This window comes from Anticarsia gemmatalis, chromosome 11 (genome assembly GCF_050436995.1).
Source record: "Anticarsia gemmatalis isolate Benzon Research Colony breed Stoneville strain chromosome 11, ilAntGemm2 primary, whole genome shotgun sequence".
In the NCBI taxonomy this organism is placed as follows: Eukaryota; Metazoa; Arthropoda; class Insecta; order Lepidoptera; family Erebidae; genus Anticarsia; species Anticarsia gemmatalis.
The window spans coordinates 10,002,978-10,030,097 of NC_134755.1; the positions used below are offsets into that span (position 1 = coordinate 10,002,978).

General features: G+C 38.2%; 2 protein-coding genes and 1 long non-coding RNA gene across 7 annotated transcripts in view; 2 read left to right on the forward strand and 1 right to left on the reverse strand.

The window, feature by feature from the left end:
- Positions 1-36: 36 nt before the first annotated feature.
- Positions 37-1,599, forward strand: RpL15 (ribosomal protein L15). 2 transcript variants are annotated; one of them, XM_076119834.1, is made up of 5 exons: positions 37-142; positions 373-567; positions 646-782; positions 1,005-1,115; positions 1,315-1,599. In XM_076119834.1, exons 2-5 carry the CDS (start codon positions 396-398, stop codon positions 1,507-1,509), a joined length of 615 nt encoding a protein of 204 aa, XP_075975949.1. In that variant the 5' UTR covers positions 37-142; positions 373-395; the 3' UTR covers positions 1,510-1,599. The 2 variants fall into 2 exon arrangements, with proteins under 2 accessions (XP_075975949.1, XP_075975950.1); XM_076119835.1 differs by having other exon boundaries at positions 88-142; positions 276-567.
- A 50-nt stretch (positions 1,600-1,649) lies between these two features.
- LOC142976458 (uncharacterized) lies at positions 1,650-2,601 on the forward strand. Its single transcript, XR_012959655.1, has 3 exons — positions 1,650-1,790; positions 2,223-2,266; positions 2,507-2,601. It is a non-coding gene; the product is annotated as an uncharacterized LOC142976458 (long non-coding RNA).
- Positions 2,602-3,830: 1,229 nt separating this feature from the next.
- LOC142976781 (transmembrane and ubiquitin-like domain-containing protein 1) overlaps positions 3,831-27,120 on the reverse strand; it is a 33,700-nt gene continuing 10,410 nt past the window's right edge. For 3 of the 4 annotated variants that reach the window (XM_076120340.1, XM_076120341.1, XM_076120338.1), the window contains 5 exons: positions 25,547-25,711; positions 16,259-16,499; positions 10,876-11,035; positions 10,263-10,405; positions 3,831-6,740 (listed from right to left, as the gene is read on the reverse strand). In XM_076120340.1, the coding sequence (XP_075976455.1) occupies positions 6,593-6,740; positions 10,263-10,405; positions 10,876-11,035; positions 16,259-16,499; positions 25,547-25,711 (857 nt within the window). In that variant the 3' untranslated portion in view covers positions 3,831-6,592. The remainder of the gene's footprint in view (positions 6,741-10,262; positions 10,406-10,875; positions 11,036-16,258; positions 16,500-25,546; positions 25,712-27,120) is intronic. The other variant, XM_076120339.1, reaches the window with a different exon arrangement.

The window sequence follows — 27,120 nt, forward strand, 5'->3', positions numbered from 1 at the left end:
ATAAAAAATATTTCAAATTTACCATAGAGTTATATATTGGTTTATTAACTTGGTCTACATTGTCTGTGATCGAGTTCATCCATTCAACACTTGCTGTCAATATCAGTTTTCTTTTCCGGTTTGCCTGTGGATTACGCGAGACGTACGTTGAAATTAAATCTTAAATTACTTGTGTTATCTCCAAATTTATAAGTCCAATTTCATTCTTAGATGTGAAATAATCGTATAGTGAATAATTCCCGCAGTGTATTTATGATCTGATTCGTATATTTCAGTGTTTTCGCAATGGCATACATGATGCGTGTAGAATCGCTCTATTTGTGGCCAGACCGATGATGTGACTTCTGATCAAATCATTGATTTTGTTGCTAGGTCTGCCACAGGCGCTTTCCAAGATGGGTGCGTACAGATATATTCAGGAGTTGTACAGAAAAAAATTGAGCGATGTTATGCGATTCCTCTTGCGTGTCAGGGTATGGCAGTACCGCCAGTTGACTCGTATGCATCGTGCTCCTAGGCCTACCAGGCCCGACAAGGCGAGGAGGCTGGGATACCGCGCCAAACAGGGTAAGTTCTTTTACCGATGATACGAATCCACGTGGTGTTTTAGTTTATCAAAGAGACTAACGTTTACATTGTTTGTAGGTTACGTTGTGTTCAGAATCCGCGTGCGCCGTGGTGGCCGCAAACGCCCAGTGCCCAAGGGTGCCACCTACGGTAAGCCCAAGAGCCAGGGTGTGAACCAGCTGAAGCCCACACGCAACCTGCAGTCCATTGCCGAGGTGAGTGACTTAATTTGTAAATAAACGAATGTTAGGTTAACTATGAGATGAGGCTAGACTTACCGGTTAAAGTTTAGTATATCAACTTTAGCCAAAGATACTGTTATCCTCACATGGGATATATAGTTAATACTTACTCACTTTTGCACCAAGTTTTTTACTGATATTGTATTTATCTCTGAATAATGTTAGTTAAAACTAATTAATTGTTGTATTGTTCAGGAGCGTGTCGGTCGCCGTTGCGGTGGTCTCCGCGTGCTCAACTCCTACTGGGTAGCACAGGACTCTTCCTACAAATACTTCGAGGTTATCCTGGTTGACCCCTCACACAAGGTAAGATATTGTTTTAATATCAGTACTTTAAATGAAGAAGCCCTAAAAACAACTTAAATGATGAACTTTTATGTCATGCACCAATCTGAAAGGTTTTGCTGAATCTTCACCTACCATTTTATCTGATCACTCTTAAACTTGAACAATATAATTATGATATATTTGAATATTGTGTCTAAAAGCTCATTTTTCCATTCAGGCTATCCGTCGTGACCCCAAGATCAACTGGATAGTAAACGCTGTTCACAAGCATCGCGAGATGCGTGGTCTCACATCTGCCGGCCGCAGCTCTCGTGGTCTTGGCAAGGGACATCGCTTCTCACAGACCAAGGGTGGTTCCCGCCGCGCCGCCTGGATCCGTCGCAACACGCTGCAACTGCACCGCAAGCGATAAACATTGCCTCGGACATGTCATTGACTTTCTATTTGATTTTGTTCATTCTCAGATGGAAAGCCAGTGTCTAATAAATTTACTTTATACACATTTGATATTTAATTTGCATTAATCCTTTAGTTAGTTCAGAAATCATCATACATAACCTGTAAGTATTAATTTTTGGGGTTTTCGTTTGTTTGTGTTTCTTGTTCAATGTATTAACAGGATTCCTCTTGTTGTAGTTGTGGTCTACTGAAATCTGCTGTACATGCCAGCTGTATATCAACAAAACTCAAAAGGTAATTGACAATAATAATATTAGTAATACTGCCTGGTTTCAAAACCCCCACATTAGATTGAGTACCTAATCATAGCATCAACTATAAAAGCCCTAATATTTTATATGTTCGTATTTATGGAATGTGGCTGAACTATATAACATATGTTCCTATTCCTACGTAATTATTAATCAATATTTATTTATTTAGTTAAGAGAGGAATGGTTTTCCCCTTATTCCCCGATTTATATATTGCTCCATTGCAATACTCAAATTGGTTACTTGAACATGAATGCTCAAAATTTGAATGATGATATAATGCTTTATGAAATGCGCAACCCTGATTACCACGCATTTAAAACTTCCTTGGATGGCTGAACACACCAGTACATCACAATAAGCTCTAACTCAAAAATATTGTGTATTAATTTGCTGTTTTGTTGTTTATCACAGACAAACAAGGCAAGAAGACATCTCCGCTGCATCATATATAATTGGTAATTATTTTTAGTTTTATTATTCTATTTATCCAAATTAGCGTTTAGATTGCTTGTTAAAGTTATTAGTGTTAACGAGAAAGCAAATTTGGAAAGATTAAATCTTGGCTAGGTGAGGTTACTGTTATCACAATTTTCGGTCAACCTCAATCCGCCAAGAAACAATTTCAACATTTAACAAATATTTATTGTTATGGTAAATTTACTCCCTTTTAAACTCATATTGTCTTTATTTTACAGGTACCTGATGTCTTCTTATACTGCAACCTGATAAAACTTGTAATAAATAGAAATTACTTACTATTGGTATCTAAGAAAATAAATTTTGTAGAACATTTCTTCGTTTTATTTTCGACACTTAGTATAGCCCCATTAATTTGGAACTAGATAGATAATTTCTAGATATACACATACAACCCTGACAGGTTTTCTCTATTGTTCTATTGTCCGTTCCTATTAGCTCCAGTATACATTTATATAGGGACATTTTGAGGAATTGCCCAGATTCAGTACATAGTTTAGTTTCGTTTCATTGTGAATCTTCAGGATGAAACTATTTTCTCTAGATAAGTATTTTGCACTACTACTTTGTGCTATAAGGGCTCTTTCAATTTAGCCGTATCGTGTCGGACCGCAGCAGTGCCGAAACGGTGCGTTTGTCGTACGGTGCACGGACGGTCATTTGTTTTCATACAAATCGCACGGTGCGGCAACAGTGCGGTGTCGGTACCGAGAACGCACGACGACAGGACGGCAACGTCGCAAGCTCCACGTGTTCATTTCGCTGTTGAATAGTGCGGTGACTAAACGTGACAGCTAATTTCATTGAATTTTCATGTTTATTATTTGCTTAAAATGGATGATATAGACGTGGAAGAATAATTTATAAATGAAATTGAATTATTGAGTAATTCGTAGAAACATTCTCTTGACATTCTTAAGTAATTAAAAAATTTGCTTGGGTCTTGTTTTAACCTAGGATAAAGAATATGGAAATCACCAAAATTACATGTTAATGAAAACATCGGTAGTGTTCTTTTACGGGCGCGGCGTTTTTGTTTCTGTTTGATATTTTTTAACAGGAGCACTAACAGTAATGTTTCTTCGTCAGAGTCCATGGCTACACTGCTGTCACATGAATTTAAAACAACACTAACATACAAACGCACGGCAGTCAGATACGCTTTCAATTTAGGCGTTTGGTGTCGGACGGCTAACGTACCGCAGCGGTACGGCAGCGGGCTATAACCAGCGGCACGGTTAACGTGCGGCAGCCGTACGACACGAAACGTCTAAATTGAAAGAGCCCTAAGTCTGAATTCTATCTACGTGATTTATCTGTCAACTCTTAGGTTAGTACTGGGGTAGGTTTTGCTAATCATACATATGGCACTCGCGCCACGCCCAAATACCTCTTCAAGGCAACCGTCTACTGCGGGATTCAGGATGAGGTAAGGACAGGACTAGAGAAAGGCCGAGTGGACAAGGGTACGTTCATGGAGAGCAAAAACAGAACTGGCGAAACTTAGCTGCTGAGAAATGAGAAAAAATAAAACTCGAAACGGATTTCAATTAAAATTTACTTTTAATATATCTATATCCTTAAAAGTAAATAACAATAAAAACATTTATTAGCGTAGAAAACGATTAGGTACCCGAATGATAACTATAATTTTGAAAGCTTTTATGATTACTAAAAGTTTTAATAATTGGACAAAAATATAAAAATATTTGATATCCGACATGTTATAGATGATAAAAACTAAGAAAGGTCCGTACTTACGTCTAAATAAATAAGTATAAACATATTTATATGCCTATTACCACTATTTACAATTTTTGAGACCATGCGACGATTATGTTGACTATACACAGGTGCTTGTGTTAATAGTAACAGATTAAACAATTTTAGTGTTAAAAGTGCACTAAAATTTAAGGTTACAATCACAGAACAATATTACTTTTGGGTGAGAATATCTCGTATCACGTAGTAAGGAAAAAAAAATAACATTTCTGGTTATGTGTGTAAACTTCAAATTTTGTTAGTATTGAAACAGCCAACCTAATTTTTTGGTAAACAATGAATTAGTTTCTGGACGGTTTTCCACCAGTTAAAGGACTAGGTCTCATTATTTATACAGATTAATGTCTTTGTGCAACTTGATGAAGTTAATATTTAAAATTAAGATTTAGATCTGCAACAGACATCATTACACATTTCTATAATTAAAGATTCACTTGTTTATTAAAGTTAACACAGTTACATCCGACTTTGTTAAATCTTCACTTTGCTTTACAGAAGCTTGTTATTTATCATTATTTTTTCGCATATTTTCATTTTCAGACTTTTTATAACTATTTTAATAATATTGCATATGTTTTGGTGTTTTGTTACAAAGTATCGATTATCACTATACATATATGCAACATTTATTTATATACATGACTGCTTTGCTAAGCCAATTATAATAATGATTTACATTGTAACTAAAAGTATAAGCGCTTGGTATTAATTTCAAAGAATAATACAATAATATGACCTGCATATAGAGTTCAAACATAGTCATTAGTAGCATGACAATATTTTAGTCACAAGGGGCTCAGGCAAGCCTTTGCCCACAATACAAATACATAAGCCACAAAATTTCTAATGCAAGAATAAAGGCACCACCTATTCTACTCATATCCTACAGTTAAAAATGTTACAAAATGCTTCTTCCTCGGCTTTGGCTTTCAAATTATGCTTACATTAAAAATAAATAACTCGTTTACATAAGGCACCTTTACACACATGCTCTATCGCGCGCTCTTCACTCGCGATTTTCTTCGCGGGCTTGACAGATGATCTTTCCTCTCTCCTTGCACACCTTTTTAATGCGCGCTCTTTCACGCGCGATTGTGGTGTCATGCGTGATAGAGTGTGTTTAAAGGGTGCCATTGAGATTGCCGCAACGAGCCATGCTACTATTGACTAAACATCACTCGTATCCAAACGCTACCTTTAACACAGTACAAAAGGCGGCATATCTATTTATTTGAACACACTAGCTATTTCGTTGTCAAATTAAACGGGGTTCTTTTGTAAGCTTTTAGAGACATTCGCTATACGACGCGAAGAATAGTTTATAAAACAAACTATACTCTTTAAAATATAGCTTGATTAAAATGACAGTTCTAAGCAAAACAGATGACACAACTTTGTAGTGACGTCTCACGAGTATTACAAATTGAAACACGAAAAATCTGTCTTGTCTAGCATTATAACTATTTTTTAAATACAGATCCTCAATAATAAATCAGAATAATTCAGTACAATCAGCCTTTAAACTAAAAATCAGTACTATTTTCTTTAGTCTTAAAAATAAACCTAATAATTTTCAACCTCTCTACAAGGCTACGTCATGTTGCAAAAATTTTAGTGAGGAGACACAATAGATAAGAGTAAATCGAGTGATTAATCGTTAATCGCGAAGTACACTTTGATACTATTTGTGACCAAGAATTAATAATTAATCTCCAAGATTGTTCGAGCGATTCTGATGATACCGATGAGAATGATACTGATTAAGGATGCGCACCATTAGCTGCGCATCCTATATTACTATCATCCTCATCCCTATCATCAGAATTGCACCATTAACTGAATAATTTTTTTTTTAACTGTTTTCATTGTTTTATTTAATTGATCCTAATTAATACTAAACTAGGAGAGGTCTCCGTGCGGTGTTAAAAGTGGGGCTGGTCGTCCTATACGAATTTGCTTAAACAATAAGATTCACAACAACAATTCGTAAAAAGCTAATTCAAAAATAATTGAATCGAATATAATTATTTTAGATTCGATTTTTTCGCTATCGATTTTGATCAATACTTCTACAACCCTAGTCAAAACAGTTTGACATCTGCCATTCTAATCAAGCTATATTTTAAAGAGTATAGTATGTATATCATATAAGAATTGGCGGGACAAATGTTCTAACTTTAATTTAAACTGAACCAGAAGTGTCTAACGCCCGGTGTCTGAGTACATTTAGCGGTAGTTTATCTATTCAATAGCGTTTTTTTATATGAGTTTAAACGCTATCGAATAGATAATTATACCGCTGAATGTAATCACAAACCGGGGGTTAATACAACAACACAATGAAATAAAGTATGAACATTTGTCTGAGAGATAGAATGTTGAATTTCTCAACTTATTCCACTCAAGTTTGCCGATGAGCGTTGATTTCTAGGTATTAAAATTGTCATTTTGCGTGGGTGACAGCGGCAAACTTGAGTGGTACGTGGTAGCTAGTGTGTTGTGTGGCGATAGTATAGAGTTAGCTAGTTGTTGGGCACGGGCTGCGGCGCGCGGCGGTCGAACTGGAATGTGTCGGAGAGGTACAGGCCGAAGATAGCCACGCTGTAGAACACTGTTAGACCGAACAGGGCCACGCTCGCGCTCGCCGTGAACATGTTCGAATATTCACATCTGGGTACAAACATTAATATTAGTAACAATATATTTCTGCGCACTCGAGACACGAACTTTTTTATAAAAATGACTGAATTACAAATTAAATTAATTTGATAATTTAAGTTGTGTGCGGTATTCAAGTCAGATGTAAAGTTGTAATATGAAGGCGAAATAAAAACAACGAGAAGTGTCCCTCATTTGAACTTAATAAATGATTCTGCTTCTTGGGGTGTAAGGGGATTTCATACCAACTTTAATCCCAAGCCAACCTCACCTGCACGTGGTACACCCTGCCGAACAACAAACGAGGCTCTGGCCACCCGCCAACCCGCACTGGACCAGCGTGGCGGATCATGGTCCAAACCCCCCCAAAACAAACATGAATAATACCGATACAAGCTGTCCCCAAGTGCCTGGCGACTCCAGCTGCTGTGCTGGCGTTGACGGGCGCCGAAGCGGCACTGGAGTCAGGGGCGATAATCTCCGGGCGAGAAATACCAACCGTCAGACGACTTCGGCAAACATAATAATGGACTCTGATACTCTCAATATAATAACATACAATGTTCGCACCCTTATGAAAGATGAGCGTATAATAGAATTTGAAAATGCTCTCACCCACATCAACTGGGACATTATAGGACTCTCAGAAGTCAGAAGACAAGGAGAAATAACAGAAGAGAGAGAAAACTATGTCTTCTATCACATTGGAGAGACTAGTGGGCGCTATGGTGTAGGGTTTATGGTGGCAAAAAAATGGAGAAACAATATTATAGAATTCCTAGGATATTCCGAACGTATAGCTGTACTTAAATTCCGCCTCAACGATAAAACTACATTATCCATCATTCAAGTATATGCACCAACATCAGCACATCCCGATGAAGATATCGAAGATTTTTACAACCTCCTCAACACGGCTTGTGATGAAAATCGTGGTACTTGGAATATGGTAATAGGTGATTTCAACGCAAAGATAGGAACAAGACAAGAAAATGATGATAGACTCACACTTGGTCCACATGGCCTAGGGTACCGTAATGAACGAGGTACTAGGCTAATACAATTTTCTTCTGCTCAAAACATGCACATTGCCAACAGCATGTTCCCAAAAAGACCTCAACGTCGCTGGACATGGGTCTCTCCAAACTGCAGCATAAAAAATGAGATCGACTTTATACTCACGTCCGATCAAAAAATAGTAACAGATGTAGGTGTTATCAATAAACTCAATTTCAGTTCCGATCATCGACCAATCCGTGCCAAAGTTAAATTCAATTTTAAAATTCATAGAGCCGCATTGTTTGCATCCCGAATTAAGAAGATCACCAAGAGTAACCTTCTTAATAACTCAGACCAATTCAACCTCGATCTCTCCAACTACTTTGGAAGCCTCGAAATAGATATAGAGGATGTTGAAGATCAATACAACAAAATAATCACGGGTATACAAATAAGCAGTAACAAAATAAAAAACAATAGAATAAAAACCAATAAACTTACAAGCACAACAATTAACCTAATAGAAAAAAGACAACAATATACAATCGGCACCGCACAATATAGATTAATAGACAGACAGGTGAAAAGATACATAAGAAAAGACATCAGAAATTTAAATACTCATCTAGTGAAAATAGCACTTGAAAAACAAAAGTCTTTAAGAGTAGCAAAAGAAGGTATATCTAGAACAAAACAATGGATCAGTAGCTTAAAGGACAGCGAGGGGAAATCACAACACAGCAGAGACAAAGTTATTAACATCTGTACAGAATACTATAAAACTTATATTCGGACAGCTCTAAACCCATAGATACTGTAACACCCTACACATGCGCAGAAGACATTCCTCCGATACAAGAAAGTGAGGTACATAAGGTACTTAAAAGCATGCCATATGGAAAAAGTCCTGGAGAGGACGGAGTAACCACAGAGGCTCTCAAAATTGGTCTTCCCACACTTCTCACCCATATCACCAAACTTTTCAACACCATTCTAAAAACCGGCAAGTTTCCTGTTAAGATGTGCCACTCCAATATTATTCTTTTACACAAAAAAGGCCCAAAAAATGACATCAACAACTACCGACCTATCAGTTTAGTCTCCCATTTGTACAAGGCTTATATCAAAATTATATTCAATCGCATTGACAGTAAATTAGATTCCCATCAGCCACCCGAACAAGCTGGATTCCGGCCTGGATTCTCCACTACTGACCACCTCCAAACTTTAAATCAGGTAATAGAGAAATACACAGAGTATCAGACACCTCTCTACTTAGCCTTCGTTGACTATAAAAAAGCCTTCGACAGTATCAAACATCAACACATTTTCTCCGCTTTACATAACCAAGAAATAAATAGCACTTACATATCTCTAATAAAAACCATATACAACAATAGCACCGCAAATATTAAGTTAAATTCTCTAGGTCCCACATTTACAATAGAAAAAGGAGTAAAACAAGGTGACACGCTCTCTCCTAAATTATTTACGAGCACGCTAGAAGAAGTTTTTAAATCTTTAGCTGTTAGATGGAGGGAGAATGGCATTATGGTCGGCGAAAATAGGCTTACCAACCTAAGATTCGCCGACGATATCGTCCTTTTCGCGCCATCTGCCACGGGTATCGAAAAAATGCTCCAAGACCTGAGCACAGCAAGCCTTGAGGTTGGACTAACGATGAATCAATCCAAGACAAAGATAATGACCAACAGCAGAAAACGTAAGGTCGAGGTTGACGGGCAGGAATTACACTATGTCGATGAGTACGTTTACCTGGGCCAGTTAGTCTCCTTCGAGAACAGGCAGGACAAAGAAATCGATCGCCGGATTGAAAATGCCTGGAAGAGCTACTGGTCCATGAAAGCGCTAATGAAGGGTGACCTTCCAATGTCTCTCAAGCGTAAACTCATCGACATGTGTATTCTGCCCGTCCTAACTTACGGAGCTCAAACATGGTCACTGACTGAGTCTCAAAAGTCCAAACTCAAGGTTTGCCAAAGAGCCATAGAACGCAGTGTTCTTGGAATAAAATTAATAGATAAAATCCGAAACTCGGACATACGTTCACGGACTGGCATTACTGATGTGGGCACAAAAACAGCAAAGCTTAAATGGGAGTGGGCGGGTCACGTCAGCCGCATGCACCCAGATAGATGGGCACGGATCAGCACGCAATGGGTGCCTACAGAGGGACGTCGCCGTCGGGGCAGACCCAAGAAGCGCTGGCGTGACGATCTAGATGCCTTTAATATTAATTGGACACGAATAGCAGGAGATAGAGGGGACTGGAAGAAAATGGGGGAGGCCTTTGCCCAGCAGTGGGACAGTACAGGTTAACAAAAAAAAAAAAAAAAAAAATGATTCTGCAGACATTTCGTAACGAGAGCACGTCAAACTATGGACACAAAAATAAAAGATTGACACATAGTATACCATAGTTGTACTTTCATTAAGCGGATCATCCCTGTAGATAGCGTATATCTATTTTGGCTTTAGTGAGGTTATATAATCATGTAAAGATGGTGTTATTACCTAAAGAACCAGACGACAGTGAGCGCGACGGACACGAGCGTCATGAGTATGTTCTCGAGGTCCCAGGCGCGCTCGGGCGCCGCGCGCTCCGTGATCAGCTCGTGGCTGCCGTTCACTCCGCCCTCCGAGATACTGTTGCCCTGCTGAGTACCAAAACGTTGGGTAAACGTTCAAACTGTACACAAACTATCAAACTGTTGGGTACGAGTCTCTTCCCATGAAGATAGATGCAAGGGTGTCCTGTGCGGTATGTTATATCGATAGTTCAACAATTTTCTGGCTGAAAAATTGTACGTACTAGGTATCTATAATAAATAAGCAATTGATACAACAATAAAGGAAAGTATTAAGAGATTTGAACTCAGAAACCCATTTTACCAGCATGATGTATTCTTTGCCTAATCCGTCTCCTGTTTAAGGTGACATATATTATACAAGGTATTATCGTATTGTCTTCACAAGAAACAATTTGACATTTAAAATTAGATAATGTACGCTCTACTCCAATAATTTATTATTCATGATCTGATAGTTATAAGACAGCTAAAATCAAGATATTTTGCTTACATGCTTGTAAGACAAGAACAATATTATTGGTATTGAGCACACAAACCTGATTGTTATTATTCCTCTTGGGATGCACGAGGCAGTGCACGACGGCGCGGTCGTGCAGGCCGCAGGCGCGCAGCGTGGCCGCGTCGTCCAGCAGCACGCGCCCGTTGAAGATCAGCCGCACGCGCGCCTCCGCCGTCAGCTCCGACGAGAAGTGCCGCCTGCGAACAACACACAAATAACTTATAAAACAGAACTAATAAGTACAGCCCCCGTGTTTACAACCGATATTTCGAAAATTTAGGACTAAAATAATATAGATAGTTGTCAGATACATAAGCCTCAGTCAGAAAGGCTATGTTAAGCCGACAGCGTTGCGGTTATAGAAAATTGAATGTTTGAATGAAACAACACTATTTGCGCCTTCGGTTATAATTTTTGTAAAGTTAAAAAATTCTAATTTTGGGACGCTCTAGGAAAAATCAGGCAAAATGAACGCCATAGACTTGTATTTAAATTGGGATCAGATGATACACGAATTACAATCAAATTGTTTCTTAATCCGCCATAGTCGCTACTTTTTCAAATAACAGTCAAAATACGTGAGTTTGTTTATATAACCATCATTCGCACAGTCTAGCGAAATCTGCAAACAAAGTAAAGCTGTTTTCTATGTGCACTACGTAATAGCCTTGGCGTTACCTGCTAGTTAATAGAAAACATAGGTATATAGCGTATCTTCCCATGAATGTAGGAAGAGATTTATACTATTCTAGGTCGCATTACTTGATTCTAATACCAAAAAAGGACCGATCCAACTTCCTATTAATGTTATGAAACATGCATACTTTGAGTGACAGTCACTTTGATAGCTGTAGCATTGAATTGCTAAACAGATTTAGAGTAATTTTCGTAGGACGACAGCATTGTAACATCACGCTTCCTATACCTGAAGGTGTCGTTAGACTCGCTAGATATCATAAACTTAACGTTGTTGGATCCATGTTTCAGCGAGTGAGCCTAAAAGCTTCTTTTTCAAATAAAGCTTTTATGAGCGGCCTCGGGTACAGGTTAGGCACAATTGACAATAAAAACACTGTTCAAGTGTTTACCTTCATTTTACCTGCATAAACTCAATTAAATAACTGGCAAGGAAAAACAAAGCAGGCACACGAAACAAACAATAAGTACAACGGAATCGCGTGTCAAACGACCAGGCGATTATGAGTGAAAACAAAATCAATATTACGACGTTGATGAGTGACGATTTCTGTGGACCAACGGTTAAAGTGGCCATAGGTATGCTAACAATGCGTGCGAGGGTCATAGGTTCGTTTCACACAAGACGGAGCATTATGTTACTTATCTGTGTTTTGAGTGTTTCGGTAATTGTTTCTGATTTTTCGGGAAACTTGAGTAATGTCTGAGTTATACGATGTCAAGTTAAATGTACCAGTTTGAAATAATAATGTAACAGTGTGAATTTCTTACATCGTCTAAGAAACAACAATTAGAACAATGTACGGTTTACGTACACTTAGTTGATATTCCGCTGATCTTACACAAATCGGCTGATTGTTTTGTAATTATAATTAATTTATATTTAGTGTGCATTTTAACAAACGAGCGTCCGCACGTGTGTGAGAGTCACCTTTCAACTCAAAAACTGTATTTACGTAACTAGAATAATAAATTACTACGGGAAGAAGTTTCTTTCACTTGCGCACTCACAACTACTTAACTCTTAAACTATCAGTAGTGTACCGGTTACTAAACTGTACATTAAATGGTCCTTCGAGCCGGATGCTGAGGATCTCTGTGTCTCATAAACTGTGATAGCGAATCGGTTTGGTCGGCCTCCCACAAGCGGGTCTCACCGGTCCAAATTGAGAGTCGTGTGTCATCACAAGGACGCAGATTAACTTAGCATCAATAACATTCAACTTTCAACGAGGTTCGCGAACAAGACGAGTTACGAAGAAACACTGGAAATTGAAGACCAGTAGAACTACGGAACCTACAGTCTTCTTCGTATCCTGGACACAACTTTCCTGGAACCTACAACTTAACTTAAGGTACCATGGAGCAACAACTAACCAAACAAGGCGGCATCTTTGAAGATATCAAAACCTTATGTACCAATTACAAGAAAGACAGCAGTTCTCGAAAATCTATCGACTATCTAGAAAAACGTTTGGAGAACTTAGAAAAACTATGGGTAAACTTTGAACAACAGCATCAGATATTAGTGAAAGGAGTCGAAAATAAAAATATTGGATATTTCACTGACGATATTTACGGGAAAACTAAGACTTTGTACGACTCAACTAAGAAGAATATGGTGGATTTACTTTCCTTTCAACGAAAACAAAAAATAAACGTTTATTTTGACTTAAGCGGACTGATGGACGACGACGCTATGGACGACGGAAAACAAAAACTAATCATACAACAAGAACGAAATTTTAAGGCGTTATACAGAGCTATGTCGAAGATTGACCTTGATTGCATAACTGAGAAGTGGGAGTTCGAAGAACATATTACCATTTTAAAGTCAAAATGGGAGCTGATTGACAAAACTCATTGGGAGTTGGAAGACGAACTAAAAGGGTCCAATTTGATTATGGACTACAGTCAAAAGTACGAAGCTCTTGAACAGAAATATGACAACATAAAACGGGCTTTAAATAGTAAAATGTGGTCTAGTGTACATTATCAGCGGTCCGCACCAAAAATCGACATCCCGGAATTTTCTGGAAATTATGTTCACTGGATTACGTTCAAGGACATCTTCATGGAAACCATCCACAACAACCCCAGTATCTCTAAGGCACAAAAAATGCAGTACTTGAAGACAAAACTTAAGGGTGAAGCAGAGCGCCTCGTCCAACACTTATCTATTAGTGGGGATAATTACGATTCATGTTGGGAGATATTATCGCACAGATATGACAACCGTCGACTACAGTTCACATCTTTCATGAGTACCATGCAGAATATACCAGCTATCCAACACCCTAACGCCAACAACATGAAACGCATGCACGATGTAATTACAGAGTGTATGAATGGCCTTGGCAACATGGGAGTTGAGGTGTCAAATTGGGGACCAATGATTGTTTACAACATGTCACAAAAATTAGATTCGATTACTCTTAACGAATACACAAAAGAAACTCAAAACAACAGAGAATTGCCGAATTTGGAGGAATTCCTCGGTTTCCTAGAACTCAAATTTCTCGCTTACGAAACTGCAAAGGGCTGCTCTAAAGAGACCATTGAAAACAAAATTCATAGGCCTAACAATAGAGGATGGAACAATAACTATAAGCCCAATAATTTTCCTAACAAGCAGCAAGACATGAAAAAATTAGGCTACTCTAAAATTTTTCATGCATCGTACGGACAATGTCCTCTTTGCTATAAAGATCACGTGTTGATGCAGTGTGATAAGTTCATCGACATGGACATTGCGCAACGGAATAAAACTGTTGCAAAACTCAAAGTTTGCAAAAATTGCTTATACAGCCACGGCAATGTCGCGTGCAGTTCGAAGAAAACGTGCCGCGAATGTAATTTGAAACATCATACATTATTACATTTCAATAAACCTGTCTATAATGACTCAAATGTTAGAAGGGATCAAGATCGGAATTCGAATCCAGGACCTTCAACATCAACTACACCTGGCGCTCACCACTTAGCGACCGATGGCACAGAAGTCTTATTAACTACCATTCAGATCAAGGTGCAATCTGCCGACGGAAACTATGTCACTTTGCGAGGCCTCCTAGATCAAGGGTCACAGACAAACTTAATATCTGAAAATGCGGCGCAACTGCTACGCTTACCTCGAAGCAAATTTGACGCTGCTATAACCGGCATTGGTTCTACGTCACGCAACTGCAAGGGCCTTCTCCAGCTCCACTGCAAGTCGATACACTCAGATTTTACATTCAATGTACAAGCTTTGATACTGACTAACTTAACCAATAAGTTGCCTGGCAGCACTTTCCAAAGCACAGGTTGGACACATCTTCAAAACTTGAAACTCGCCGATCCGAACTATAATGTGTCTGGCTCAATAGATTTTCTTCTGGGAGCTGATGTTTACGCGGATATCATCTTGGACGGAGTGTTGAAAGGTGATCAGCATTCACCCATCGCCCAGCAAACTCGTTTGGGGTGGATCTTATGCGGGAAACTAAGAATCTTTAACTGTCATCTAACTTTAGCTATCACATCTGATTTGTCGAAGTATTGGGAAATTGAAGATATTATACCAAGCTCTCAAGACATACATCGAGACGATCAATGTGAAACTTATTACCAACAAACAACAAAAAGAAGTTCTGAAGGCCAATATATTGTAAAAATGCCTATGATCCAGGGTTATGAACAACACCTTGGACATTCGAAATCTACTGCGATTGCACAATTTCTCAAACTAGAAAAACGATTACATAAAAACAAACCTCTGTTGACTATGTACAGAAACTTTATGAATGAATACTTGACGTTAAAACATATGGAGCCGGCGACTCAGATAACATCTAACCAACCTGAATATTATTTACCGCACCGACGACGTTAACAACGCACGATATACACCATTATGCCATTTCCTATATACTACTGGCTATCGTAGGATTGGCGATAGCCGTATGGGTGGCGAGTAAACATGGTTACTGCAACCGCAATACGTGTGACATCAGTAACCCTACGGGTACAACCGAGGACATCGAAGTGCAGACTGTAACACCAACTACTGGGATAAAGACGTTGTTCGGTTCCCGTTCGAGGAGCATACGCCCGCATCCAAAGCCGCGAGCGGAGGCGTCGGTCGATGCTGAATGTGCCTGTTCGAAGTCTGCCTCGGATATCCAATTTAAATTTTAGATACCTAAACTTATTAACCAATGTTTTTGTTATGAATTTTTAGTTTATACATTTCAACAATTTCTTTGTACGGGTGATTCTCATTCATTAATTAATAAATACTTTTTTTGTTATTACTTCCGGGTTGGGAATATGTACGGTTTACGTACACTTAGTTGATATTCCGCTGATCTTACACAAATCGGCTGATTGTTTTGTAATTATAATTAATTTATATTTAGTGTGCATTTTAACAAACGAGCGTCCGCACGTGTGTGAGAGTCACCTTTCAACTCAAAAACTGTATTTACGTAACTAGAATAATAAATTACTACGGGAAGAAGTTTCTTTCACTTGCGCACTCACAACTACTTAACTCTTAAACTATCAGTAGTGTACCGGTTACTAAACTGTACAACAATCATCAGTGCAGAGGAACATACGCATTGTATACAAGTAGGAACAATAAACTTACATCGTGTAATACCGGTTAAATAAATAGTACACAAATAAAATTAATAAATAAGGTTTTAAATTCGTTAAACAAAGTGTTAAAAAGTACATACCATTTAAAATCCTTGAGTAACTCATCGAGGCTGCCTTCAACTTCTTTGAGCGTATCGTTGAGGTACTTCAATTTGATCAGGATCTTTCTTCTATCACCTTCAATAGTGTCGTTACTACTCTCAGTCACATTCTCCAAGGTGCCTGTGTTTGTATTCTCTTGTTTCTCTACGTTCGCTGTAGAAGGGATACTCTCCTTGTCGTCTTTTTTCACTGCTGGCTTTGACGATGTGGTTGTTGATTCTACAATTTGTGATTTGGTTGTTTAGTATTGGTTTTGATTGAGGACGAGAGAGACTTTGTTTTAAATCGCTAAGCAATTTATTTCATTACTAGACTGACTCATATATTTTGAGTAATCAGTTCTGGCTGAACCTCTAGCATTTATTTTTTAGTACTGCGTCCGCGTAAAAGGGTTTTTTTCGGTAAAAAGTGTCCTATGTGTCAATCTAGGCTTAAAACCACAGATTTTTTTTTATAGTTGTATAGAATTTCATAAAAATCTGCTCTGTAGTTTTCTCGTGAAATAGTCACAAACCCGTACATCCATTATTTAATATAGTTTCGCTTTTATAATATTACTAGTAGGACTATATCGAGAGTATAATTTCAGTCAAGCCTGATAGAAGTTTTTAAGAAAGATTTACATAGACGATCTTTTCGTGTTTACCAAAAGAAGAAAGTACCATGAAGCTTATTTCCGATCAATCGTTACGATTATTTTTAACAGGTATTTACAGACAAAATTTATTGATCAGGAAGTAAATAATGAATAATAATTACATCACAATGTCAACAATTTTAATCGACATTACGCAACTGACACCACATTAAATGGGAAATTAATACAAGATCAGGGTTGTTCATATTATCAGTATATCGCACTGACCTACATGCCTTATGTGCGTCTAATCTTGTTTTATTTACCTAACAACTATTAGAATACATAACAAAATATCAAGCGAAAGTTAACTCTATTAACTATGCACAAAAATCTAATTTTACTTGTTAATCAATCTTATATATAAAATTCTCGTGTCACAAGGTTCGTTCTCGTACTCCTCAAAAACGGCTTGACCAATTCTCATAAAATTTTCTGAGCATTTTTAGTAGGTCTAAGAATCGCACATCCTAGACTTCTGAGCGAAGAATACTGAAATTTGGTATAGAGATTCCTTAGGAGGTGTAGAGGAGCATTATTATCAGAGGATTTGAGGAAATCCCCCCTTTGAAGAGAGTAAAAATGAGGAAGAACTTTTATATTAAAGAACAGCAATAATAATGTTGTGAAAATGGAAAAACTTAAGACTGCAGAGTCGCAGACGAAGTCACGGGCGGTAGTAGTTTTCAAACGATTAAAATTAGTTTGATGACAATATTATGGTAAACTACGACGTATAAAGGTAGTAGTTGTACCGACACAAGGCCGCGATATCAGTTATATTGACCTCTCATTAATTACTACAGAATGTTCCACCGTTTATTGAGTTCAAAAGGCTTTAAAAACCCATTATCACGAGCTGACATTATTGGGCGTGAAAACGAATCGACGAGAATAGAGAAGTACATGTCTGAAATACACGTGAATAAATTGAACTGCTAAGTGTCGCGTATATAAATAATGTATATAAATAAATATACATAGATACGCGAATAAATGAACGATTGAAATGTATACGTACGCGCATAACTTTTGAACAACTGAACTAAATCGGATGTTTATTTTTTTATATGTTTGTAACTGTCGTGACAAGGTTTGTATGGGGTCGATTGGATCAAAATGTCTGTGGGAATGGAATCAACGTGATAATATTGCAGGTACTATATTCAGTGGCGGATTTGCCCTAAGGCCCAGTAGGCCCAGGCCTAGGGCGGCTAGATATTAAGGGCGGCACTTCGTGACAAACAATCGGGCAACTGCGAGTCGGACTCGCGCACGATGGGTTCGGAGAAACGGAGAAGCCCACCAGATTTAGAAAATATAATGTATAGAGCATTGAGGCAGTTCCGACAGGCGGACAACACACAACGCACAATGTATTTAAAAAAAATCATCTCTCAGTAACATGTATGGAGTGTCAACCTTATCGTTTTTCAAAATTATACTACACCTTTATAGCGGTTCATTGGATACAACTACCTTCAAAATAACCTTATATTATACATAGTCTCAATAAAATGACTGTGACATACGGACGGACAGACTGACAGACATGACGAATCTATTAAAACTACTAATAATTACTGATTATAACAAGATAAATAACAAATAACTCAAATGCATAGTATATAATATCAGCTGTAGCCTGCAGTTCCACCCGCGTGTAGGTTGGCGCGTTAGCGTGTAGGTTAGGGATGATTAGATACTTACATCATGTAAGTATCTAATCATCCCTAAAACCTCGGAAAGTACTTATTATAAACTAGCAGCTTATTATAACATTAATTAATTTGTTTAAACAATTAAAAGACTGGATATAGTTAGTCAATTATTTATTGTCAATAAAGAACTATGTATCCAGTCTACATGTATGATGGGTTCTGAAAAAGGGGCGGCACAGGGCATGGGGCCTATAGCGGCTAGGACTGCAAATCCGCCACTGACTATATTCCTGAACGAAATCAGGCCACTCTACTAGTCTTCTTAGATATCAAAATGAATCGCCAAATGTGTTGCTAAGCGCTAAACACAAGAACGGTATCAATTCGACGTATAGTTTTTGTACATTGTCTTTAAGACACGGGAAAGATTTTTATGGAGAAGAAAACAAAAAAATGCAGATATTTTGTGAGCGGAGCCGTGCGGGTCAGCTAGTCTGAAATACACATGAGTTGAACCGTTCAATGTCATCTATCGTAAATACAAAACCATACAAAAATACTTTGTTGAATAACTCACAATGAAATACTGAAAATGTTCAGTGCTACACAATAGTTTGTTTATTTCATACAAAGACTTGAAAAGGATAAAGGTATTATGAATGGATGTGTTTTTACCGTTTAAAATCTTTAATCTTATCTTCGAAAATAATCCGCTACACAAGCTAAGGGATCATAATATTATTATAACGGAAATGAGAGTTGATAGGCACCGATAATACATAACACAGGCGAACCAGGTGTAACGTGATTATGTAGTATAGGTACTCATAATAAATAAACAAGATGATTCATACGCTTTTTATGTAAAGGCAAAGGAATTATACTTTACTACCTATATCAGAAATCGAGATATTACGATTGAAACGACTGATAATATCGGATAATAATCCTAACATGCATTTTTTTTATTTGCAACCGGATGTCCGACCGGCCAAGGTTAATATAAAAATTGAATTATTCCTCGAGCGGAACGTTAAACTGTCCACACCTTTCGATTTCGAATATTGGCAATACAGAGATCAGAGGCGATCCATTTGTAGAGCATTTTATTTATAGGTTAGACTGAGAGCCAGACAGACCTTGACCCGCTCTTAAATAAACAAGTCTGTACAGAGAAATGGTTAAAGAGATACACTATCGATTTGGAGAAATTCTAATATAACTTGTAGCCTGTCAAGTTAATAGGGAGTTAGGGAGCCTTATATGCAAGGTTCACGGCTGGCGGAGGTATCTAAATTCAGAATTTAGAACATAAGTAACCCGCAGGTTTATACAGCTGATAGTTAACTGTTTGAAACAGTTCTTCAACCTACAGATCATTAATAATTATGTCCTCTAAACAAATCTTGCAAGCCTCCAAGCTCTTTACTAACTGTTGGACTATATAAACAAATCAATGGGAAACGAAGTAAAACTTATCAAAGGTAGTTACGAAACAATTATAATTTCAACAGGTGTACTGGGTACCACGGAACTAGTTGATATTGAAGCGTATAAGTCCACGAATAATTGATTTGGTACTAGGCTAATATGGCATGAGATGGATGTAATTACTATACCTATTAAAAACACAGTGATTTGTTTCCTTCTTTCTTTTCCCTTTATCATCGACTTCACCACTCACCACTTCTATTCCTAATCACATCGTTGATGCGCCTTTCTATCAAACAAGATCTAACCCTTGGTTTCTTCTGTATCAAATAGCAGAATTGTTTATTAGCGTTCATTGCAATAAACTCCCTTACCGGTTTTACCCTCGTGGGGACAACAAAAAAAAACCCTTGGTTTCTAAGGTACATTTAGCGGAAGTTTATCCATTCAAACGGTTTTTTTATATGAGTTTAAACGCTATTGAATAGATAAACTACTAGTAAACGTACCTCAGAAACCGGCGGTACCTAAAAAGGCAATTATTTCTCAACCATAGGTAACTAATTTGCTGATTAACAATGATGTTGCTACACAATACTTGGCATCTTAAACCAAGTGACGTAATACACGTGCCTTTCATTTTCAAATTAACTACAAACTTGTGTTTTTGATATAAAAACGTTAAATAATGATGGCGAAACAAAAAACGTAATTGTTTTTCGTGTGGAGTTCTACGAAATCGCTACAAGGTCTAAGTTTGATACATCACTGTGATGTGATGAATTTGAACAATACAGTTTTATTCATATTTAATTTAGCAACTTTTCAAACACTGTGTAAAGAGCAAACTCATATATCGTCCCCGTAGAGCGAAAAATCACTAACTAACACTTAAGTGATTTTGAGATACGAGGTGTTTTATGTCTTAAATGACAAAAAAAAATATAACTTTTTTCGGAGATTAGTTATCGATGCATGAAATGTTTTGTTTTGAAGATATATTAATTAAGTATATGTTATATGTATTAAACCACGAAAATAGTATATAAATTATTAACTGTAAAGGATAATTTGTTTTACCCCAAGGTTTTCCTATTTATCTGTCACTTAGTTACTTTTCACATGTAGTTAGTTAGTTTTCGCATCAGCATTTAAATATTATACTAGTAACTAAAATCAGTTAGTTATTTTAGGAGTAAAACATATTTTACATATCTATGTCTAAATAAAATACCCAACTAAATAGACTTTGCTTATTTATTAATTTATTGCCTAATTTAAAACTAGTGTCCTATCAGTTGAAAAGTATAAAAGTAAAACAACATTCTTAGGCAACATTTATTGGAAAAAAACTGTCTTTAAGTATACAAAACCTAATTAAAACATAATGAACAAGAACACGTTACAAAATCATCAATAGAACAGCATTAATGATGTAGCCGCATCATTTTCCTCTTCTTCCTCGAGCTAAGTGACGTCAGGCTCACATAGCCTATCCAACACATCGTTACTAACAGGTAAAGATTCATACCAAGGATAAAGTTCGCTTAGTATGACACCTTTGACACAAAGATTTAACAAATCTTTCCTTGCAGGGGTGTATTTAGCCTAGGGCTAGAAGGGCTATAGCCCGGGCCGGTTTCCTCTCTTGGGTCTGCATCTTGTCGGGGTGAGGGGGCTTAGTAGAATTGAAAGGTTGGGGAAACAGTGATCACGAGTAACAAAAAATTACTGCGCGTGTCCCTCTGTTTGCAGAGGACACAGGTGCGGGACAGGTGAGCCGTCAGTGGGAGGACGGGCTCAGTAGGCACTCACACTGCCCCGAGCTGACGAAGAGCCAGGCCGCTGCCGCCCTCGTCAACCGTCAGTTATCGTAAATCCGTCCATCCTTGACCGAGGGCCTTGCCTTAACCGGCTGGGTCGCGAGGAGACCACCTCTGTAAAAATCCCGAGTAACTCCAGCAGTGGCGCCCCCTTTAGGGGCCTTGCGTGGTCAGAGTTCATTCGCTTTGCGGGGACCCCCGCGCCAGAAAAACCAGACGCAAGCGGCCACTGGGGCACCTCCCGCCCTCCAGTAGTATAAGGGTCACCGGATTATGGGGCCTCTACCTCGGTGGAACGATACTTGCCACCACACTCGCAGGAACTGTTTGGATAATATAAATTTGAAAACGAACCCAAATGATGTAAGTGGGAGAGGCGAGAAGCTCAAACCCGAGGAGATCGGGGGCAAGAAGCCCAGCCGTATTGACTGCATAGCATAGTTGCGGAGGGTCGGAGCACGCCCAGTTTTAGCAAGTGTCAGACAATGACCCTAAGGACAAATTCACCATCCAGCTGGCGGACACCATCCTCACTCACCACTAGGCAGTGGTGGCCGACAAATCCGCTCACCTCAAGGGTGACCTTTATAAAGTCCCTCAAAGACGCTGCCAGGAACGTCAAACTGGCAGTGTCGGAGTCGAGCAGGCAGTATGCCACGAAGGAGAATTTGGCGCGTCAGGCCCAGAATTATCGCTTGCAAGAGGAGGTCGATCACATGTCACAGGCAACGGCATCAACCCCCGCGCCAGAAAAACCAGGGGCAGCGTCCTCAGCTGAACCTGCTAACGCATTCGCCACGCCACCGCACCGCAGCTCACAGGTCTCCGGACCAAGGAGAAGCAGGGTAAACAGCCGCGTCTTACAGTGCAGTGGCTTCCAAACCGCCGTTCACTAAACCGACGGCTGCCAAAGAGTAGCAGCTCGTCGGGAAAAATAGCAAGGCGCCCAAGGCTACGGAAGCCGACAAAAAGGGCAAGAAAATCAAAATCAAATCATTTATTCATTTAGGTCAAATATTGGCACTTATGATAGTCGTTACAATTACTGAATCTACCACTAGCTCGGAAAGGGGGTGGAGCCTTATGAGAAGAGCTAGCAAGAAACTCACGGTTATTTATTAGTCTCTGATCATACCGTATGTTGGGAGCACCTACTAGCATGTGATAATAAGAATATGGGCAACAAGTGAGCACATTGGTTGTGAACAATATAAAAGAAAAAAAGTGACAGTTTTATGATTAACATCAAATTGTATGTAACATCACCTATTTGCATCATTAAGTGCCCATATTTTACAATATTTAGACCTACTGCTACTGAGTTTATACAATTTATGGCAAAGTTCCCTAATTTCAAAGAATCCTAATCAAGCGAGCGACTATTCCCAAGAGCTATTGTCGTTTAGATACTCATCAATTCTGTAATAAAAGAAGGAGGAAGAAGAAGGCGCCCAATCTTCGGGCTCCAGCTGCAGCTGAAGGCGGCAAAAAGCGGTGCGACATATAGAGACGTTATTAGGGACGCAAAGGACAAAATAAACCAAGCCGACAATGAAATAGTCCGCTTCGGGGTTGCGGCTACGGGAGCTCGAATGTTGAGCACCCAGGGGTCAGGGACCGGAAAAGCGGATGCCCTGGCCTCTAAATTGAGGAAAGTTATCGGGGAGGACACCTGCCGTCCAGGCCCACAAAGACCGCGGAACTGAGCGGCGCGGCGAGGGTCCTAAGGTCAAAGGGCGTAATCTCACTAAGTAGCATCGTATCACGGGACATAGTTACCAACCTTTCATCTAGTAGTGTTTTTGCTGAGTGAAAAGTAGCCAAAACATTTTAATTATAATACTCTAATGTGTTATGTCATCTACAGTCAGGGAAAATATTAACCAGAACACTATAGTTAGTTGTCGTTTTTTCTTTTAAACGTCTGGTCTTAAATAATATAGCTCGAAAAATAATTAATGGTAGTTAGTTACTTTTCGCACAAAATATCACATACAATAAAATTACTAAGTCACTTTGATGAGTTTTCGCATTACTATTTTTTAAGACATGCCTATAGGGAGTAATGCGGAAAAAGTAGATAAGGAACTTTAATGCGTAAGTATCTTTTTCAACAAAGAAGAGAAAAAGTAATCAGGTGACTTAGTTACTTGTAACTCAACTGTCACAAATCAAATAATGTACTTAATTAAGTCTCGCGATTTACATTTTTCTAAATAATTACGTTATGAATACGAGAGTAAGACAGAAATATGGAGAAAAAATTACTGATTTTATTGGTATTTATAAGTCGATTTTGAACATTTTGTTACTTAATGACTTTTCGTTCTACGGGGACGATATTTCTGTTTTTGAGTTCCTAACAGTAATTAATATGCAACATCTGTTTTTAACTGGACCTTGAATGTCGCAAATATAGTACTGCCAATACCTTTTTATGCTATTAAAAACTATAAAAAGCAATCATTTGTCACATTACAAAATTCTACACACCAACTAAATGCTAAAACGGTAGTTTGAGTGAAAAAACTATTAAATTGTATGAAGCTTATCACACATTACTTGAATATTTCTGTTCGGCATTAACCGGTCTAGCCGATCGGCAATACCGAATGTGTGTAGATGAACGTCGGAAAAATGCCGTTTGACATCGCCACCCCCGAATGTTGCAACCGAATGGTAAGGATAGAACCCGAAGGAACTAGCTGATCGGCACAAGCCGTACAAGTAGTACTTAATTGATTCTAGTCGGTTTTGCTGGTCGATGAATATTGCAGAACCGAATGTGCCGACCCGAAAATTTTAGCAGCAAGCCTCATATTGAAAATACAATAGTCACGATTTTGATGTCACTATATCTTTCTTAATTTTTGTCAAAGGTTATCTTACTTATCACGTTATAAACCGCGTGACGCAGACCGCAGAAGATGACGTCACAGTTCAAGAGGCTGTACCCTGTGACGTCAGTGATATCTCTCCTTGAACTGTGCTTGGATATATTTCTGTCTGCATAGTTATAAGTAGAGAAAGATTTTATCTAAATTCCTTGACATTCGATCTAGGGAATTACATTTGCTTTGTTATCACAACAAAAGCGTTACTTTGTATTATTCTATCTTATTATATTAGGATATCTACTAAACGTATTAGCACTACAAAAAAAATGTGCTAAAATTAATGTCTATTTCTAGTCGTGCATCTTTGATTCGCGATTTTGCACACGATATCAAACCCCTTAAGGTGTTAAACCACAAACAGTAGGTATCTTATTAAGAGCTAAAAAGGAAATATGGTCAAAGACATTTTTTTTGCGAATTAGTGTGATGATAAATAAACAATTATAACAATCGCGATAACACCGAACTTACCGCTTAGCACGAAGGATAACTATCCAACTAGTCTTACGTAGTTGTCCCATGATGGGGCAAATAATATCACGGATTAATAAAAACTCACGAGATACACCCAGAGACCTGTGTAAGGATTGGGGTCAAAGACTTACGCAGACGAAGATCATTCACAGTCGAAAATCGCCCTATCGTTATTAGTATAAATGCAAAAGGTATTTTTAATACATCGTGTGAGTAATACAGATGTAAGGGATCGTGAAATGACGTTCAGAAATGTCCAGGACCCTAGTACCTTATCCTAGCCGGCTTCGACAGTAGTCGATAGAGATTTGTAGGTCCTTGTATTTAATCATTGGTTTCTTACCATTAGATCTGGTGAAGAAGTCACATCCAGCCGTGACGTCAGCCTCCATCGCGCTGACGATGCTGTCCATTTCTCTGATTTGAGCATTGCTTGCAGGTTCTGATTCCTCTTGCACTTCGCTTTCGTCGCTCGTCGATTCTGCAGTACTTTGTGGATTGTTCGGAGCTGAGGGAGAAGAATTCATAAATACGTTACACTATCGTCCAAATAGAAATATATTTAGGAATCAAAATGGCAATTCGAAAAATACACCGATTTCTCTTCATTTGGAAAACTTCATTGAACACTTTTCGAAGTAAATAATTAACAGGAATGTTGCTTTATGGACTTCTGCGGGCTTATCACGTATCTCAGTTGACAACTACTGTACGTCAAATTGATAGTCACTATTTAGTATATTGCTTCTTTCACGTGATGAGTTAATCACTATTATCTAAGGGAGCAAAACAATGTACAGCATAGTTGCTTTCAAATAGCTGTCAATCGAAATAAGTGATAGTCCCTATGGTCTGTAAAGACACAAACAATTATGTTTTTTCCGTGAAATAAAGTTCATAGAAAAGTTTATAAGGATATAAACATCATGAAACGGTTGGCTTCAATACTTTGATTCAATTAGATGTATTAACATGAGTAATTGGATAAACAACTGACTAAACAAAGGATTAGTCACTACGTTGTTCAGGGGAATAACGAGTTACAAGAGTTCACCTGTACTTGTATGAAAAGTAAGTACATATTGGCGAGGTGAACGCTCCTTGAGACTGTTCAAAGTAATTCTTTGATATTGAGTTGCTACCTAAAGTACGAGTTGATATCCCGATTTGTATTTTAATTGTAAGAATCCATTCTTTAGTATTAAAGTGACTGCCAGTTTGATAAACCGATTTCAGTATATCCCATAGAAGAACATACATGAAATCACAACGTTTTCCTATTGGTGAAGGCAGAGACCAAATAACGCTACGATCTTTACAAATTTCCCTTGCCTCATTCAAATCCATATATCTTATCATACAGGACCGCCGGTTAGGAGTACTACGCTCCTGGCCTTTTTTCAGAACATAAGATACTTATCCTTAAAAAACATCAACGGTAAACTGGACAGTATTAAGATAAAAAAAGCCTTTTCTAGAATGATTCATTCCAGCTATACCTATATGCAAGAAGAAAATTAAACGGTTTATCCAAATGATTAGATATGGAGAAGCCAACGATGTGCAAAATAGGCTGTATTAATCCCACACACATCTTTCCATAGCAACGTTTCGACCTTAACATTTTGTCACATAATTAATTGGCATTTAATTTGCTCAATATTATTTGTGTTACACCCGTATAAACAGGTGGCTATATAACAAGTTATTAGCAAAAAAAAAAACAACTTAAATCTCTTCTATACAATACGTAAATGATAAATGCGAAAGTTTGTATGTATGTTTTGTTTTTACGCTGAAACAGATGAACCCGCATTATTCTATAGGGTGATGGATTATGCCCTGGGGAAAGACATAGGCTTTTTACAACAACAGAAAAACAATGGAGGTAAAGCCGCGGGCATTAGTTGGCTATGT

What these genes read in the sequence shown, in the direction of transcription:
- RpL15 (XM_076119834.1), top strand. Translation starts at nt 396, where the DNA reads ATGGGTGCGTACAGATATATTCAGGAGTTGTACAGAAAAAAATTGAGC. An exon ending in GGGATACCGCGCCAAACAGG is followed by an intron (nt 568 to 645) that starts GTAAGTTCTTTT and finishes CATTGTTTGTAG; the next exon opens with GTTACGTTGTGTTCAGAATC. An exon ending in TGGTTGACCCCTCACACAAG is followed by an intron (nt 1,116 to 1,314) that starts GTAAGATATTGT and finishes TTTTCCATTCAG; the next exon opens with GCTATCCGTCGTGACCCCAA.